Source organism: Parasteatoda tepidariorum, chromosome 6 (assembly GCF_982258835.1).
Source record: "Parasteatoda tepidariorum strain Cologne lab strain chromosome 6, Ptep-v5.0, whole genome shotgun sequence".
Lineage (NCBI taxonomy): Eukaryota > Metazoa > Arthropoda > Arachnida > Araneae > Theridiidae > Parasteatoda > Parasteatoda tepidariorum.
The window spans coordinates 66,101,129-66,119,270 of NC_141760.1; the positions used below are offsets into that span (position 1 = coordinate 66,101,129).

At 26.7% G+C, this 18,142-nt stretch overlaps 1 protein-coding gene across 1 annotated transcript in view; it reads right to left on the reverse strand.

Moving 5' to 3' along the window:
• Positions 1-14,783: 14,783 nt before the first annotated feature.
• The window catches only part of LOC107448438 (uncharacterized), a 42,481-nt gene continuing 39,122 nt past the window's right edge, over positions 14,784-18,142 (reverse strand). Inside the window, exon 9 of the mRNA XM_087165982.1 lies at positions 14,784-15,154. Coding sequence (XP_087022108.1) covers positions 14,834-15,154 — 321 coding nt within the window. The 3' untranslated portion in view covers positions 14,784-14,833. The remainder of the gene's footprint in view (positions 15,155-18,142) is intronic.

An 18,142-nucleotide genomic window follows, 5' to 3' on the forward strand; every position in this document is an offset into this window, starting at 1 on the left:
AGCGGGGTTAAGAGGGTGCACTTGCACCCCCTGGCTTTTTATTAAACAATTAAAAAGATGCAGAAAAACAATTTTGTCATAAAATTTTTTTATTAAAAATATTTTTATTCAAAAAAATAATTAAGTAATTATTGTTTAAAAAATTGTTTAATCAAACCAGAATTGTAATCGTCTTGCTTGCTGTCCAAATCTGTTTATAACTTTTTCAATGAATTCTGAGTCATCTTTGATTCTTTTCTTATGCACACTGAGCATGCACAAACTTGGTAGATATCCAAGCTATATTTTTAAATCTAATTTAATAAAATAGAAATAATATTATATTGTCTATTAGTTATTTAGTTTCACAAAGGTGCATAGAGCAAACTGACTTCTCACAACTGTAAAACTTCATCAACACAATAAATACCAATTTTAAGCGTGCACAAACACGTTAGTATACGAAACTACTGTTTGTAGTTATTTGTGTTTCAAAGTCAGTATATATGCTAGCGCAGGGGTCGGCAACCTGTGGCTCGCGAGCCACAGGTGGCTCTTTTGATGTAAAGTTGCGGCTCTCCAGTTCCATACGAAAAAAATTAATAAATTGTTACCAAAAACTTAAAAATAAGAAAAAAATATTTTTAAGCATCTAATTTCTCAAGAGCTTTCTATTATAATCGTTAATTAAAAACCATTACGCTCAGGCCCGTCATTAGAGGGATGTCTCATTCCGATTCGATTCCAAGTATTCACACAGAAAAGTGGCAAGTCTGTTGTCTGTTTGAGCATGCCGTTACCGGTCCGACGCTATGAAAGGGTACAAAAAAAGGATGGTGCCTGCGGCTCTGATCTTGTGAAACAACAGACAAAATCCCGGAAATTTCTGTCAACTTGAAAAATCAAGAGTGCTTTAAAAGTATTTAGCTGGAAATGCCTTTTTCTCACGCTTTCTCTTACTCTTTCTAAGAATAAAGACAATATCTTTGTCCATTGTCTTTAAGAAGGGGAAGGAAAGGGCTCAATGCTCTTACAGCTGTGGTTTTCTCTATATGACTGTCCAGTTTCTTTTCACTCACCCCACCAGTTACTTCACTGACCTGTCTTTAACTGTCAAGTACCAGTTTCCAAGTAGTACTTAGTTACTGAAAGCGTATTTTATAAATTAATATTATTATTGAATGCAAGTATAAATTTTTTATGAATATTTACTATTTGCAGTCTTATTGTTTAAATATTAAGGTAAAATTGAATTACATTAAATATGTTGTTATTTTCCATATAAATTAATTCCTGAATTATTGCTTCAAAATTTAGGTATAAGACTTTTTTTCGAAAAAGAAAAAAAAAATTGTTGTTTTTTAAAATACATATGGGTAAAAATTGATTTTTATGAAGTAGATAAAAAATTTTTAATCTCTTTTGTACAGTAAAATGATTAAAAGAAAGAAAAAACAGCAATTAAATTTTTTTATGTTATTTATATTCATTAGTTGGAGCTTGAGATAGAAATAGATAAATGGCATTTGAATTCTAAATATAGGAATTCTTTTTCCTTTCTTTTAAATAGTTATTTACTAAGCTTTTTAACTTTGTGTTTGAAATAGTAATTTATCTTTAAATTAAATTTTTTCAGATGGGATTATTTTTCATAGATCTTATTTAATTGAAATTTCAAAAATCAAATTCTATATTTGTTCGTAGCATTTGTTTTTATAATAAGTTCAAACTGCAATCCTTTATGAACAAAACTGTACTAGTGCTTATTTTATTAAAAATGTAATGTGTTTAAAAATATAAAAGCTTCAGTTTTTTTTATAATAATTTTTTTAAAATCTTTTTTGTTACTATGTTGATGTATTTCGTATATATTTAATATTTAATGTTTTTATATTATATTTTAGATTTAAGTTAACAATTTTCCATTTGTTTAAGTTAATTATTAGTGAAAAAAAAACTTAATATTTTTGTAATTATGTAAAAACTCAATTCACAGTTTTGTATTAAAAGGCAGGATAATTAACAAAATAAATAATTAACAAAATTGCACTTTAACTGCCTTAACTAGAAAAAAAAATATTTTGCGATTTAAGGGTATTTTTTTTTATTTTAAAAAAAGACTTAAACATTCTTCGGTAAAACATTTTTAGGTATTTACAAATCTTCAAATTTTACAAATATTTATTTATGATTTATCATGCTACAATGTTTGAATACATAGTTAAATTTTTTTTAAAGTTTTATTTATTATTTATATTGTGTTATTTTCATTTAAAGAAATATTCGAATTTTAATCACAGCTCTTGTATTAATAACAATGTAAATTGTAACACGAATAATAAAAATGAATAAAATTATTAAATAAAAATGAAAAATAAAATTATAGTAATAAATAAGCATTAAAAATAATTATTCGCAAATAAAATAACGTAAATTAAATAAATACGCATAAAATATTTGAAATGCATCAAAAAGAATCATACTTAGATTAAGAATTAAAAAAAAATGCAAGAGCCATAATTGATGTCTGATCATTTTTCAGTTTAATGAATAAATACTAATTTAATTTTCATCTACATTTTTTAAAGCCTTTGATGTGTATCACATGTAATTATTATGCAAAACATGATGTTATGAAATTACCACCCTTTATTAATACCACACCTTATTTTTATAAACCTTGTCAAAAATAAAGATAAAAATATACTTCAGTGGATGTAGTAAATTAGAATTTAAAAGGGAAAAAACAAGCATATGAATTTAAAAAATATCTAATACAATATATTGATAATAATCTTTATAATAATAATAATAATAACAGGCCTGCTTAATTGCTAGGTGAATGTTAAAGTTTTTAATTTATAAAGTTATTTAATTTGGTAAAAAATCGTTAATCGCCTTTTTACACTCTCTTTCCTCAACAGTGATTTGTTTTCGATTGTTAAAATTCTAACGTGTGACCTTTATCCGTTCTTTTTCGCGTTTACTAGAAACAAAATTTCTTTAAGTGCATATTAAGAGCGGTCATTCCGAATCACCTGCATAATATTAAATTACATAATCAAATACATTAATGTTGTAATTTTGCGTATAAAAGATATTTAAAATAATAGAAGATCGTTACTTTCAGTGACTTTTATTAAGTTAATTTTTAAAAAAATTTTAAGTTATTTGAGTTGGAAAGCTCGAGGCTCTATAAATTTAAAATTTTTTTACAATAAATATAAAGAGTATGTGACCATCATTTCTAGCACTTCATCGTAAGTCGATTTAACGTTTACTTTGACAAAAAAATTTAAAATTTATTTAAATGTTTAATAATTAAGTGCTTAAAAATTGTTTTTAACCATAACAAGAATAGACGGTACATATTTCTTAAAAAAGGAAAATCGTGAAAAAATTCTGATATAATATTAAATGAATGTAAACTATATAATATAAACTATATAATATAAATGAATATTATTGCGGAATTGCTAAGAAAAATTAAAAAAAAATATTATAAAATCTATCTGATAAGATTGTGTTTCGTTGCACATTCAAAAAAAAAAAAACAAAAAAAAAAATCGCGTTTTCTGCTGAAAATTTGACAAGAATTAGTAAGAAAATTTACAATTTTCATCGAATTTTAATGACCCAAGTATTCTTATCTCCCTCCCCCCCCCCCAAAAAAATAATTTAAAAAAAATTAAAAACTAAATGAAAACTAAATTTTAAAAAAATTATTAACGTATTTTAAAAATAAGGAATAAATATTATTCTGTATTCAAAACCGTTTTTTAATTAAAAATCAAATATACATAAAAAAATACTATAGTATTAAATCAAAATTTTTAGAGGCTCTTTAAAAGCGGGAAATTTTGTAAAATTGTAACTTTTGGCTCTTTCATTTCAAAAGGTTGCCGACTCCTGTGCTAGCGCCATCAATACAGTTTCTCGTGGCAAAATTTGCAAGTACAAGAAATTCGTACTTTTTTTTAAATATCTTGTTGACAATGAAGAAACGTATTAACAGATGAAAGCGTATTAACAGAACAGACGAAACGTATTACAGACGAAAACGTATTAACAGACGAAACAGTTAAACGTATTAACAGACGAAACGTAAATTAACAGATGAAAGTAAATGTAATATCAAAACAAAATGTAAAAACAGAATATTGAAAAAAAAATTGTGGGGGGAGGGGGCAGTTTGTTAGAGGGTTGCACCTCCTTTTATATTATTCTGCCGGCGTCGTTGTTTCAGGCTCCCGCTGGAGTGCGTACGCAAGCGTTGCGATAGCGAATTGCGTATATTGCCATATCTCGAGAATTTCTAAAACGAATAAAAAAATTTTTGCACACAATTATAAAATTTTTTTGTTCGAAGATAATTCCTACAAAAATAGAACTTTTCATTATTATATATTATTTATTATTTTTCAACATTTTATTCACATATATTGACATATTATTGACTATGACACCTGTAGCTCGAGCTACAGGTGGCATAGATCAGAACTCTCTACCTATGGCATCGCTTTCACCATTAGCGTGTAGACAATCATAGAAGAAGGAAGTACGTTAGTCTCTGCCTTGATTTTCAGATAGATTAAAATATTTTAAGTTGGTTATATATATGGAACTGAAAACTACATCAAGCATAGTTCTAAAAGGAAGCGTCATGGAAATTTTAAAAAATATTTTTCACAATTAAATACGAAAAATATTAAGCAAAGAAAATATATCGTAGTACATTCCTATGCAACAGAAAAAAGGAGGAGAGGGAATGGTTAAGGGCCAAAGGAATGGAACCTGTCTTCTGGGCGTATTCAAGAGTTGCGATCGCCTTTGGTCAAAAGCATTTTGAATTGTAAAAAAAACACAACGTTTTAAATATTTTTAAGGAAGTATTTTGTAAAACAAATTATGTATAAAATTTGATTAAAATTATTCGAATAGTTTACTTTTCTAAAATTTAATAACACAGAAACTATTCTACCAATTAAGTTCAAAATTTTGTAATTTCATATAAAAAATTACATTCTTTAACACCATGTTAAAAAAATTGCTTACCTCACAATTCAAAACTTTTTCTGTTATTATTTAATAAAATATTAAAAAATAATAAAAAAAATTATTACAATTTGCATGGAGTTACATTTGTTTAAACGTATTTTGTGATTGTGTACGACAATTTTTCGATTCGCTTAAGGAATTTTCAAAATATAGCCCAAAAAATTAAAACTAACGTGTGGTTGACAAAATATTTGACTGTTCTCTTGATTAACCTATTGGGACCATATTTTTTTAATTGTGACTGTCCTTCATATTTTGAGAGCCCGGAATCAGAATCCGTCCAAAATATTTACTCAGAGAAATATGCTTTGGTTTTTACGTGAAAAACGTCAGAGAAAATACGTTTTGGATTTTGTAATTTAAAATATCATGTGCTCTAAATAATTAGCATTCTTGAGGTCAATTCTTTGAATCAGTAAAACAAAGTCCTAGTACTTGAAAATCCAATTATAAATTTTTTCAGGGTGCTCCGTTTTTTATTCCGTTTTGTTCACGACTATTATCGTTGTTCTTGATGCAAGAATGTCGTAATACTGGATTTATAAACGTTCTCAAAAAGGTGTTTGAAAGAAATTATTATTGAGTTGGCTTCCAAGCTGGCTTATAATTACCATGTCTGTGATGGAATCATTTAGCGTAACTTAACTATGAACTTAATCTATAATTTAATTAAGCGAGCTAGTGTCATCATACAAAAGACGTCTATCCATTAATAAATTTAAAATTATGAATTTCTTTTAAAATATCTCAAAAATATAAGTTTGTAAGGTTACTTTCTTTCTTTCCATAGTTTTTGCAAACAAAGCAAAGATATTCATTATTATCCCCCATATTTGTTTGAAGTAATCCACAGATGGACCCTCAAGCCCTATCTGTAGTTAAAGTAAATTGAAGAAAATCTGTGAAAAAAATTTAAAAAAAGCACTATGATGATTTGGCCGATTCCGCTATAGAATTTTGTACTAGAACCAACCACAAAAATTTTACAGTAATTATGCAGAAATATCAGAGTGTTTGGGGTGCCATCTATCGTGAGTGATAGGAAATACTACACTTTTTACTTAAAAAAGAAAAGAAAAGAAAACATGACCGATTTTCTTGATCAGATGCATCAATCTAGGAGTATAGCTCTCGTGGCATTTATGCGTTGTGAGAAAGTGCATACATTGAATCCTTAGTTTCGAATTACCGAACTGTGGGGAATGAGATTGACCAATTAGTCCTCTCAGCTACAGCTCTGTACCATTACTCAGGGACCGATCAAGACAAATTCAGGCCCAAGCCCAAGGCTCACCACATTTTCTGGGCCCCTTACAAAATATTTTGAAATTAAATTACTGAAGAGTAGTCCTAACCAAGGCCGGATTAACCATTAAGCACACTAAGCACGTGCTTAGGGTACCAGGGGATAGGGGGGCACCACAAAGCTTGACTAAATGTTAGGAGTATATAATTAAATTTTTTTTTGAAACATTATTTAAAAAATTTATTATTTTGAGTTTCCATTTTAAGAGTAGATAACAAGCTTTTCTAAGTATGAAATTTTACATAATAAAAGAAAAAAAAAAACAAAAGATGTTATGTATCAAAAATTTTTGGTCTTATAATTAAATTAGGTAGCGAATTTCTATGCGATAAAAGATCTATTTATTTATCCATTACAATGATTCTATAACATACTGCTACGAATCATGTTTACATAATATTTTTCGCAGTTGTAGCAAAGTTAATACTTCGTCAATTTGATTTTTTTATGTAAAAAAAGATTTATTTACAACATTTTGATGCAATGATTTGATGATGCAAAATATGTGATTTTTGATGTGAAAAAAAAACTGTATTATGCATGTTTGCAGTTTTTGTGCATGTTTTTGTTTTTATGTGCTGCACATTTTTCAAAAATATTTGCTTACACTTTATTTTTAATTATATTCTCATTGCAACTGGAAAAAGAAGTCATCAAATTACGTAAAGGTTGTGTTACAAAAATTTATTTCAAAATTTTACGTCAAATAATTTTTTTATTCACTAAATTAAGAAAAAGGAGCTGTGTTTAAGTATCATTTTTCGAAATTTCTTTGTGGAGGAGAGGTTAAATTTGCGAAAATATGACCACACACTTCGTATTACTTATATTTTTTTTTTATCTATATATAGCGAATGTTGAAATTAGATTTTAAAACTTAAAATATATACTATGTAATATGATTGCAAGCAGCTAGTCTTTTAATAAGGAAAAAATTACAGGTTCCTTAGAATCTTGTATAAATACAAATGTTATAAAAGTTGAGCACAAAAGATGTGTAAATTCACAATGTGAATCGGATGTTCGTTGACGGTGAAAAATACGTTAAAAAGAGTATCCATTAAAACTAATTTAATATTAAAATCAAATATATGAAATAAGTAGCAATAAAATCAAATTTTCGATCATTGAATTGGGTTTAGTGCAAGTGAACTATATTTTGTGCATCTTATAACGAAATTTGTAAAAATTACAATTAAGAAATAAGAAAAGTTCTGAAAATTTCAAATCAAAATTAAATAGCAAATTTAAGAAAGATATAAAGATATTTTTATTAATTGAATTTAAAAATATGTTTAATAACTAATAAAGAAAATCCTTAATGATTATGATTAAAGTTAGAGCCAATCAAAATTATTAATGAGAATATATATGTATATATATATGTGTAATTTCATCAACTTTTATTAAGATGATAATTTGAACATGTAAATATTTTGAAAATAATATTATTTCTGTCACTAAAAATAAATTTAATCGTTGCTTTTAATTTTTACTTGCAGCTCGTGTGTACATCAGATTGAAATAAATAAATAACTAATTAAGGTATTTCCATTGTCCATTTAACTTTTTCTTAAAATAAAAATTGGTCATTCTGCATAAACGAGTGGGGAAAATATTGTTGTTCCTGTTATTTTATTATAAGCACCAGACTGCTGGGAAACGGGTTCAATTTAACCTGATCTTGCTTTCTGCATGTAACAAGCAATCCCGTGGTAAAACAACAAAAGCTGTTTATTGCCAGCATTCGATTTCATGAATTCAAAGGCTCTTGAAAATGACCACCGTGATTTTTGCAACATATGCGTTAGAATACAAAGCTAAATTTTCTGAGAAGAACCACTTTAAGGACAAGACAAGTGTAACCAATTGATTTACTACAGACAGAGAACATCCTTTCATCTCAGATATCTTTAAGCATCCTAAAGTCGACTCGTTCCCCCTTCTTCTTCTTTTTAGAGGAAAGGGCCATATCTCAGAAAATTCAAATTGTCTTCCTTTCGAGGGGTACAGATACAAATAAATGATGACTTAAGATTGAAGAAAGTGGGAGGTCTAGGAAAAGAAAAGTTTCTTGATTGACATAATTTTCAACAAATAACTTTATTTAAGTTACAATCAGTAACTAATTTCCCGTATTTACACACCCCCGTATATACACACAAATTAAACATTTTGGTAAACACTTTACACCTTAGTTTACAGGATTTTGTTTCAACTTGGTTCGTGTTTAGATTATTTTACTTTTTCGCATTGTTTAATTTTTATTTAACTTTATCGATTATTTTACAATTTGATTTTTGTGACTATTTCGGGCAACGATCATATAAAGACAAACATGACTCTTGCAGAAATTTTAGAGTTGACGTAAGTAACCATTTATTCTATTTAAATTGGTTCCCTTACCTTGTTCCCAATGTTTATTGAAAATGAAAATGTTTTTATAAACAATACTTGAGGAATCTTCCATATCATTGGGCAAATAATTTTAATTATTAAATTTTGAACAGGTTTTTAAAGGCAGATTAATGAAATATAACTTTAATTTTGTTCAAACGAAATCACTAATTTATTTTTAGGAAAAGCTAAAGTCAGGTGTTTGATAAATAGCCTTGTTAAAATGATTAACTTTGATGTTTCTCCACTTCGAAAATATTTATTTTCAAAATTTTTCTTTTATCATCTTTGCCTGTACCGAAATTTTAAATTCAAAAGTTCTTTTTCTTCTTTTTTTGTGTTAAAATGTGTACTAAGATCTAGTAGAAGGTATTTCAAAGTTGGTTATTTTAACATATAATGTAACATTTAATGTATAATATGTAAAATAACTAACCATCTTTTCTTAAAAACTTAAAAGTTTATTTGCAATTCGTAATTAAATTTTATCATTTTAATCTTTAAAATAGTTAATATTGCTATAGGCTATTGAAATTATAGTATCGGTAGTTTTTCCTTATTTTTACAAAGTCGTTTCTTGCATATAAAATTTATAAGGAACAAATAAAACTATTGTTTGTGACTCTAAAAATTATTATGATATTTTTACGGAAATATGAGGAGAAAAAAAATAAATTTCATGAAAGGAAAAAAAAAATGGTAAAATTATACGTGAATGCACAGAAAAAGTTTATTGTACTGAAACATTATTCTAAATATAAACATTATATCAACATTATTCTTGCTTTTGAAAGCATGCTGTAATAGTGTACAGCTTATATTGCTTCAGGTAGTAGCTAAACCCCTCAAATAATTTTATCAATAATTATTATTTATCGATCAATATTGATTATGTCTAAATAAATGTAAGTAAAGAGTTTAATTTTTCTAAAGCATTATAATATTTTAATTATAAAAAATTAATTAAACCTAAATGAAAAAATAAAATTACAATTTTTAAAAATTATATATTTTTTTTTACATTTTAAGCATTCTATTACAGAATAATACTCAAAAGTAATAAAAAAAATTTCAAGTTTTTGTTAAAAATACAATGTGACATATTTCTTAGGAGGGGATGCCGTATTATAAGTTTTAAGAAGTAATTAAATTTTTTTAAATAATTGATCTTATTGAAATTAATTTTATTCTATGACGTTATAATTTAAATATTTATTCGATTTTAAATAAAAATTTTGAGTAACAATACACAAATTTTATTTCGATTTATTTTATGAATTTGTCTTTAAATGTTGTAAAGAATATGTAAAATATTTAGTACATAAAATTTGAGTAGGCAAAGTAGATTTTGGTTGGTTTAAGATAAATGTTGGTTCAATAAAATTACATACAATACCTCTGTTTATGTTTCTAAGGATTGTATTTTTCCAAACCTAAAATTATTTTCTATAAAACTTATGTGGTATTATGTACGCGTATGCATACAGGAATAAAAAATATCGTTAACATACACCAAAAGAAAAAAAAGTGAATAAATTAAAAATGATGGTTTGTTATGTTCTACTGATTATTAATTAAGTTTAGTTTTTATATTATATTCATTGTTGCTCTATTTATGTTTTTGTTTCGTATTATAAAAACACGAATGTTCAAAATTTATAAACGAAAATCTGATAATTGAATTTATAATAATTTAAAGTATTTTGTTTTTGCATTTATTTACTTATTGAGGACAGAGTGTTTATTTACTGAGACAGCTTTTTCAGACCAAAGTTACTGCTATCACTTATGAAATTTTTATGTACAGGTTTAATGGAGTAGTTTTAAGTGATTTCTATCATTTTTTCTAAAAAGTCTTTTTTTTACTAGTCAAATTAAGATTTAATTGATAGTTATTTATTGCTCCTAAACTCTTCTGTACCTTTGACAGGCTACCTAATTAAGAGAATGTCCAAAATATTTAACAAAATAGTAATAATTTTATTAGGTAATTAGTTCTGTTTTCCACAGATGCAATCTAGAGTGAGTTGTTATTAGAAAATAAGTTCACTTATTATTTTTAATCCAGATTTTATAGGATCATTTATGATAATTGTTGCATTTATAAATTTACTCATCACAATTTTTTTCCCCTCATTTCTCTTCCAATCATTATTAATATATTAGGTTTAATAAGGAAAAAGAAATAATGAAAAGCATTATTATTTGTAAAAGTATGTTGTATTATATACAGTACGTAAAATAAAAAAAGTAAAAAACCTGAATAACTCTTGATTTAGTGATCGGATTTTAACTTAGGTTCTAGATCTCAATCTAAATGGCTTAAGGGCCAATCTTAAAATATGCTAATTAGATGGTGCAGAAGATATTTTTTTAAGTCAGGCAAACGTGCTTCCTCTACCTATATATATACATATCTATATGTATGTTGTTGTTAAATTTGGATATTTGTCCCTCAAAATATGGATGATGTTCGCAATAAGGAAATTAAGGTCCCAAAAGTTTTTTTTTAGGTTGAAAGTCTGGGCTCCATTATTTAATTTCAGTTTTCACGCATTTCGCAATGTCTCGAGAACTTCTGAAACGAATTAAAAAATTTTTATACCTAATAATAAAATTCATTTACCTAAAAATATTTTCCCGACAAAAATAGTTTTTTTCAAAAATTATTTATTATTAATAGTCGGAAAAATTTTCAATTTAAAAATGTAAAAATTTTTATATAATTTTAAAGAACATAAATGTAAATGGTAAAATATAAAATTTGAAAGAAATCTGTCGAATAGTTCTTGAGAAATTAAATGTTAAATATATAACTTTTTTAAAATTGAATAATTCAGTTGTATTTGACTGATTTAATACACATTAAATTTTATATTTTGTCATTTAAAATGACATTTGTTAAATTTTCAATTTAAAGTTCTTTCGTCTATTCTCTTAAATAAAATAATATAAAATAATTAATGCTTCTTAAAAATTATTTTTGACAAGGAACTATTTTTAGGAAAATGAATTTTATTATTGTGCGCTAAAATTTTTTAGTTCGTTTAAAAAAATTCTCGTGGTATGGCTATATATTTCGAGAATCAAGAATTCGAACATTTAAAAAAAAAAGTTATGCTTTTTTTAGAAAAAGATGTGTCTGTTTTTCTAAAGTATTTTGAGTCTTAGTATATAAAAGTTCAAACTTTCGATCATAAGTCATTCAAAGTGTTTGCTTTTTTGCACATGGTACATTGCACAAACAGAAGTTTTTTTTATATTAATTGAAAAGTTTTCAATTGATCATATTTTAATTTTTTTTATTTAAATAAATATTTTCTTTTAAAAAAAATTTTGATTTTATATTTAGAATTAACACGTGACTTAATAGCAGATGTGTTTTTAATTGTTAGAGGGGGGCACCAAAATATTTTCAGTGCTTAGGGCCTCAAGAGGTCTTAATCCGGCCCTGGTCCTAACAGTAAAAAAATCTATTGAACTGCATGATTCAAGACAGACATTGTAAGAAATTTCGAAAACAGACAGTTGAAGATAATTTCTAAGATAAAATTTACGTATCTATAAATTAAAGCAAAATATAAAACAACAAGACAATGTTATGCCAAAATAAAAATAGTTTCATGACCACAAACAATTGAAATCAGTGTTTTCTGCTAAAAGTCACTGATTAGCTGAATTATTTTTTATTGTAAGCCGTAATTATTTTTTATTTAGTACTTAAACCAACACAAAGCTGACCTACCTTACATACTTACACTTTTTACTAATTTTTGAGGGCCCTAGGCCCATGCCTGACGGGCCTAGGCAATTATCAGGCCCTGCCATTACTGAGGCAAAGAACTAAATGTTTTCATGAGGTGGGTCTAGTTGGCGTGGATAAAGTTATTGTTTGTCTAATTATATTAAGTGAAAACACAGTTAATAAACATTTTTCTCAGAGTTAACAGTTAAAATAACGTCAATTTATGGTAATCTTATTGTTTTGATAAAATAACAATTAAAGGAATTATTATTTTATACCATAAATTTCTACCAATGTGGATTTGCTTCCCGCCCCCTAAGTTTTGTTATTTTTCTTTTAAGGTTAATTTTTAAAAGCAAGGAGTCCTGAGCGAATTTTTAAAGTAAGCAATTCTATAAATCTTATGCACATTTAGATTCAATTAAAAATATTACGAGTTATTTTTTTTTCAAATAAATTTTTTTGTTTAGTTTAAAAAGCTTTATTTTCAAGCAATAAAAGAGGTATTGTTTTAAATTATCTAAATTTTACTTAAGACAAATTTCAGAAACAGATTGAAATTAATAAATTTGGTTTAAAGCTAAAAAAAATCTGGAATTAAATTCCGTAAACTCTTCAGTTATAAATTTATTTAAAATTCGAACTAAAAATTTATTTTTATTAGACAAAATCATAAGTATAATTTTTGTTCTGCAATAATCCTATTTGAATTTGAATTCGAAATTAAAGTTAACTAATTAATCTTAACTACTTACCTTTACTACAATATTGTTTTTACTATAAACTTCGCGCAAAAGCAGTTTTATTAAGTCAAAAATAAATAAATAAATAACAAAAGCTAATAATTAAAATTAGTAATAAAATTATTAAAATGCAGAAATATTAAAAACCTAATTTTAGATATATTTTAAAATAATTAAATTGTGTTAAAATCTAGCTGAAAAGTTTTCGAAGATTCTTAACTATAAAGTAATTACAATTAAATCAAACATACATTTTAGGAATTTTTTCTTTTATGAATATAGACAGTGTACGCTATCTCCGTCCTCAATATATATGTTTAGAATTTCTACCTAAATATAAGAAATTAATGTATAATTTAAAGAAAATATATATAAAAAGTTGAAGATTTGCTAACAAGGAAAGCAAGATTGAAGACTTCAAAGACTCCCTCACTTTCAATTTTACTACAAAACAAAGTATTTGCAGCTTTTCTGCAGATATATCAGAAAGTATACTTCTGAAACAATGACTGCTTAATTACAGTAAATTTATTGCAACATATCCACGGATTTAAAATTTCAGTTTTTTTTTAAAATTTATGATTTTTGGGTGACTTCATTTAAACTTCAGTAATTTTGTAGGTAAAAGCTGAAAGTTTTTTCGAAATAAATTAGTGATAAATTACCTCACATTAGCTTCAAAATACACCAGAAATACACACATATTTTCCAGAGTTAACTGCACTACAGAAAATGCGCAGTTAACTCTGGGAAAACTACAAAATTACTTCAGTTTTGTAGAAAAAAAGCAGTTTAATTAAAAATTAATAAAGTTGTTTAGAAGTATACTTCCCACAGTCTAATATAAAATATAAATTAATCCTGTAAAATATTATTTCGCTATATTTCTGCTACCGATTCACATTCCGTGGAAGGTTTCAGCAGTTTCTTTTCTCCATTTAACGCAAATGGTGATTTGCATTGCATTTCACTAGTTAAGAGGAGTAAGAGGACCCTGGAAGAAATTTTTCTCTCAATCTCTCTTTTACCACTATTATTAATTAGAAACTTAAAAGAAAGAAAAAGTAATTTCAGGCCTTAAAGTAAGTCATGAAGCTTCACTTATTGAAAAGAAAAGAAATTCAATATATCAAAATGCAAGCAAATTATTGGAAGAGAACTCCTCCATTGCGCAATCTTGAGTTATCGTCTCATAATTAATTTTTTTTTTTTCATTTTGATATTATAAAAAATTCTTTTCAGTGTTTCATGGTTTACTCAAGGTTTGTCTAAAATCACTTTTTTATAATTTGAATTTTAAATTAGCTATGAAGGACAGAATGAGAATTGTAAACGTGCTGAGAATGCCAAAAGAAAAATTAGCTCTTATTTTCATGGGCTCTTGACAGCAAGAAAACCAAGAATGTCTTATAAGAGTCAAATTGAGACGGAGTTTGAAGGAACAAAATTTAAGGGATAGAATAAAGCCAAATCTCAAACCAAAGGGGCATGAGAAAGTTGGCTGTATACCTTATCCACATCAAACTGCGTGCAGTTGCCTCAGTAAGTAAGCAAGTAAACAAATAATATCTATTTATTGATTTTTAGAGGAAAATCCTCTTGATTCTATCCCATAGAAACAGGCTCATCATCGATGGTTCTCAGTATGTGTCTCATAGCGTATTCTTGTGGGGTAAGGATTTGTACTCGCTCCGGCTGACTTGGAGAGGGAAATGCTGGAAGCCATCTATCTCCATCCCAATACATTCTGAGGCCTTGTCTTCGGACAGCAGAGAGGTACTTATATTTGCAATTTTCCCACAAATTCTTTATATCACGATAATATTCACTAGCATACCTCAAGTTTGCTTCGACCCTTTTGATTGCTTTCATTTGTTCATCGTTTTTTTCTTTTTTCAAACGTAGATCTTTTTCTGCTTTTTCAATCTGAAATGGCAAAAAAGGAAATTTTGTTAGCTTTTCCGCAAAAATTCGCAATCCTGCAATAATGGAAGAGGCGCTTTCAGTACTTGAAACCTTTTTAAATTTCTCAAGAAAATAATTTATTTTCAGAAGTGTTTAGTTCACGCAGTTTTTCATAATTAAAAATAAGGTTTCGCGCTTTCAGAGGTTTGAGGGACAGACAATAAATAACGAAACAAAACAAGTATTTTTGAACACAACTATTTTATTCTGTGCTAAAAATATCAAGCAATAAGCTTGTAATTTGAATCTATTAATTTGGTGGAAGTTATTTTCAATAACTGCATAAAATTTCGCGAATTTCGTTTAAATATTTATGAGCATTTTTACAAAAAATAAACTTTTTTGTCCTAATTTTTTTTGTTATAACTTCAAAAGCATTAAATAAAATTGAATAAAATTTTTAGAGAAATTTATAAATAATTAGAAAACTACTGTTTTAAAAAATTTATAATAAAAATTCGTAGAAAACTGTTTTAGATATGAGCATCTAAAGTAGTTCTTTTGTACTGCGCATGTGCTCGAAAAATTAAAAAATTTCTTTTTATTCTTTTGCAGTGAATCTTATATGGCAACTAATGAAAAAAAAATCTGATTTGAATGCCTTAAAAATTTAAAAAGTTTCTCGCAATTTTCTGAGTAGCTTTTGAACTTTTCAGAAGAAAGCTCAAAATAATAAAAGGGGTTTTCGCATATTTTATTTTGTATCATAAAACAAAATTTAATAAGAAATCATAATACCTTAGAGCAATTATCCGTGTGCCAAAATAAGGTAGAACGAGGAAAAAAAATATTTGAAAGTTAACAACATTTTTTAAAGAATGATCTCCCACAATGCCGTTGTCATTTTTAATCAATCTTGTTTCATATTACTAAATATAATTTGTGGAAAATCCCTGAATGTTTCTAACTTTCTTGTAAAGGTACAAAAACTAGTTGAATATTGCTTAAAACTTTTACAATTTTTAAGATATACTAATCAGACTTTTTCATTAGTTACCAAATACGATTCACAATAAAAATATGAAAAGAATTTTAAATTTTTTCTTTCGCATGCGAAGTTTAAAAGAAATACTTTAAATGCTCATATCTTACGCAGTTTTTAACAAACTTCTTTCAAATCTTGAAACAATAATTTTTAAATTTTTATTTGCTTAAAAATGTTTTAAAAATTTGCTTAAAATATTGAAATTAAGGATCAGTACAATAAATGAATCGCTTGTTGAATGAACATGTTTAGTGATCTTTCAAAAACTACCCAATTATTGGATTAAAGGCTTTTATTGAATGGCTTTTTCGTCCTTACAAAAAACACTTTTTATTCTAATTTTAATAACTGTTGCGAAATTACAACAATTGTGCGTAACTTAGTTTACGCTGTATCGATTTCCAATCAGCGTTATTTAAGCAGCTTATTATAGAGCAAAAACTCTTTTCATTGATTTTTTTTATACATATTTTCAGAATTTGAAAAATGTTTTTATGATCTAATTTTTTAGTACTTTAAAAAATATTTCACCTCTGATTTGCTTAGACTTATAAAAATATGCAGAAATAAAGAATTTTAAATTTATTTTACTGGTTTTAACTTAGGTGAAATAGAGAAGAGAAAATAGAGGTGAAATAGGGAGGCAAAGTTACTCGCGTTCGTAGCATCCCTAAAGCTACACGTGCCTCCTGGGCGGTGCTAAATGAGTAACAGCTCTGCAGCCGAGATTTCTTTGTATATATCATTGCTAAGAGAACGGACAAAAGAAAAATCGTGGAGAAATGACATCCTCAATCTCCCCGATCGCCCAAGAAGCAGTGCTGTAGCTGCCTTTCGTCCTGCTACCAAGCACGAATGCTTATACGCTCATCTTTTCCGTTTTAAAATAGTGGATAATCCTGCCTGCCCTCTCTGCCGTAGTGGTGCGACGATGAATGCTGAACATCTCCTCAACTGTTCAGATCTCACAAAGAACTGCATCTACTCCTGATACTTTCTTGATTTAATTTTTGTGTTGATACCTTGCTCTTGTTTTTGTATTTTGTATATTTCACCTCTTTTGCATTTTTCTTTTTATCTCTGTACGATGTTAGGATAATGCTTGTATCGCCAGCTGCATTGGAAATAAAAAAATTAAAAAAAACTTAGGTGAAATAATCGAACAAAATTCTCTGACTCTTCAAAATCGTTTAATATTTGGATTTAAATATTTCAATTAATTATCAGATTTCAAACTGAGGCTGTTCTCTTCAGAAAAATTGTAAATGTAGTTTAAAAGCAAGGATTTTTTTTGGATGTTTTTGATATTATAGGCTTTTTAGCTTCGTCTTTATCTTTCATTTTGCTTGATGAGAGAGCTTCAAAGAGCACTATTTATCCTGCACGATGTGGCAGTGGTTTCAAAATGAACATACTTATTTTTGGTTGTAGCATAAACAGAGGCGTATCTATGGAAAGAAGCGCCTATGGCAAACCTCTTACTGGCGCCCTTACTAAAATATTAAAATTCTTTTTTTTTTTTTTATCCAATACAAAATAAAAGCATTGTTTGAAGTATTTAACTCTTTTGACAATATCACAAAAAGTTTGAATTGAATTTTTAAAAAAAAAATTGATAAATAAATAAATATTAAATATAACAATAAAATTATCTCTTTTTAAATGTTATGCATTCACGTGTATTCGAAATCCTCATCGGTAAGAAATTAAAATACCTTTTTTATCATATTTATAGAAGATTCTATTGCGTTTTTTCAATTGTCAATAAAAATTCTAAGAAGTTGTTTAATTAAGCACAATTATATTTTAAAGTTTTACAAATATAATTTGGTAACAGAATTACGTACACACAACAAATGTAGCTCTGAGTTAAAGAAGAACTATAACATAACCGGATGATTACTCAACATTTTCAAAATTAAAACTGAAGGAAATTGTTTTTTTTTTAAATAATCACGCTTTGC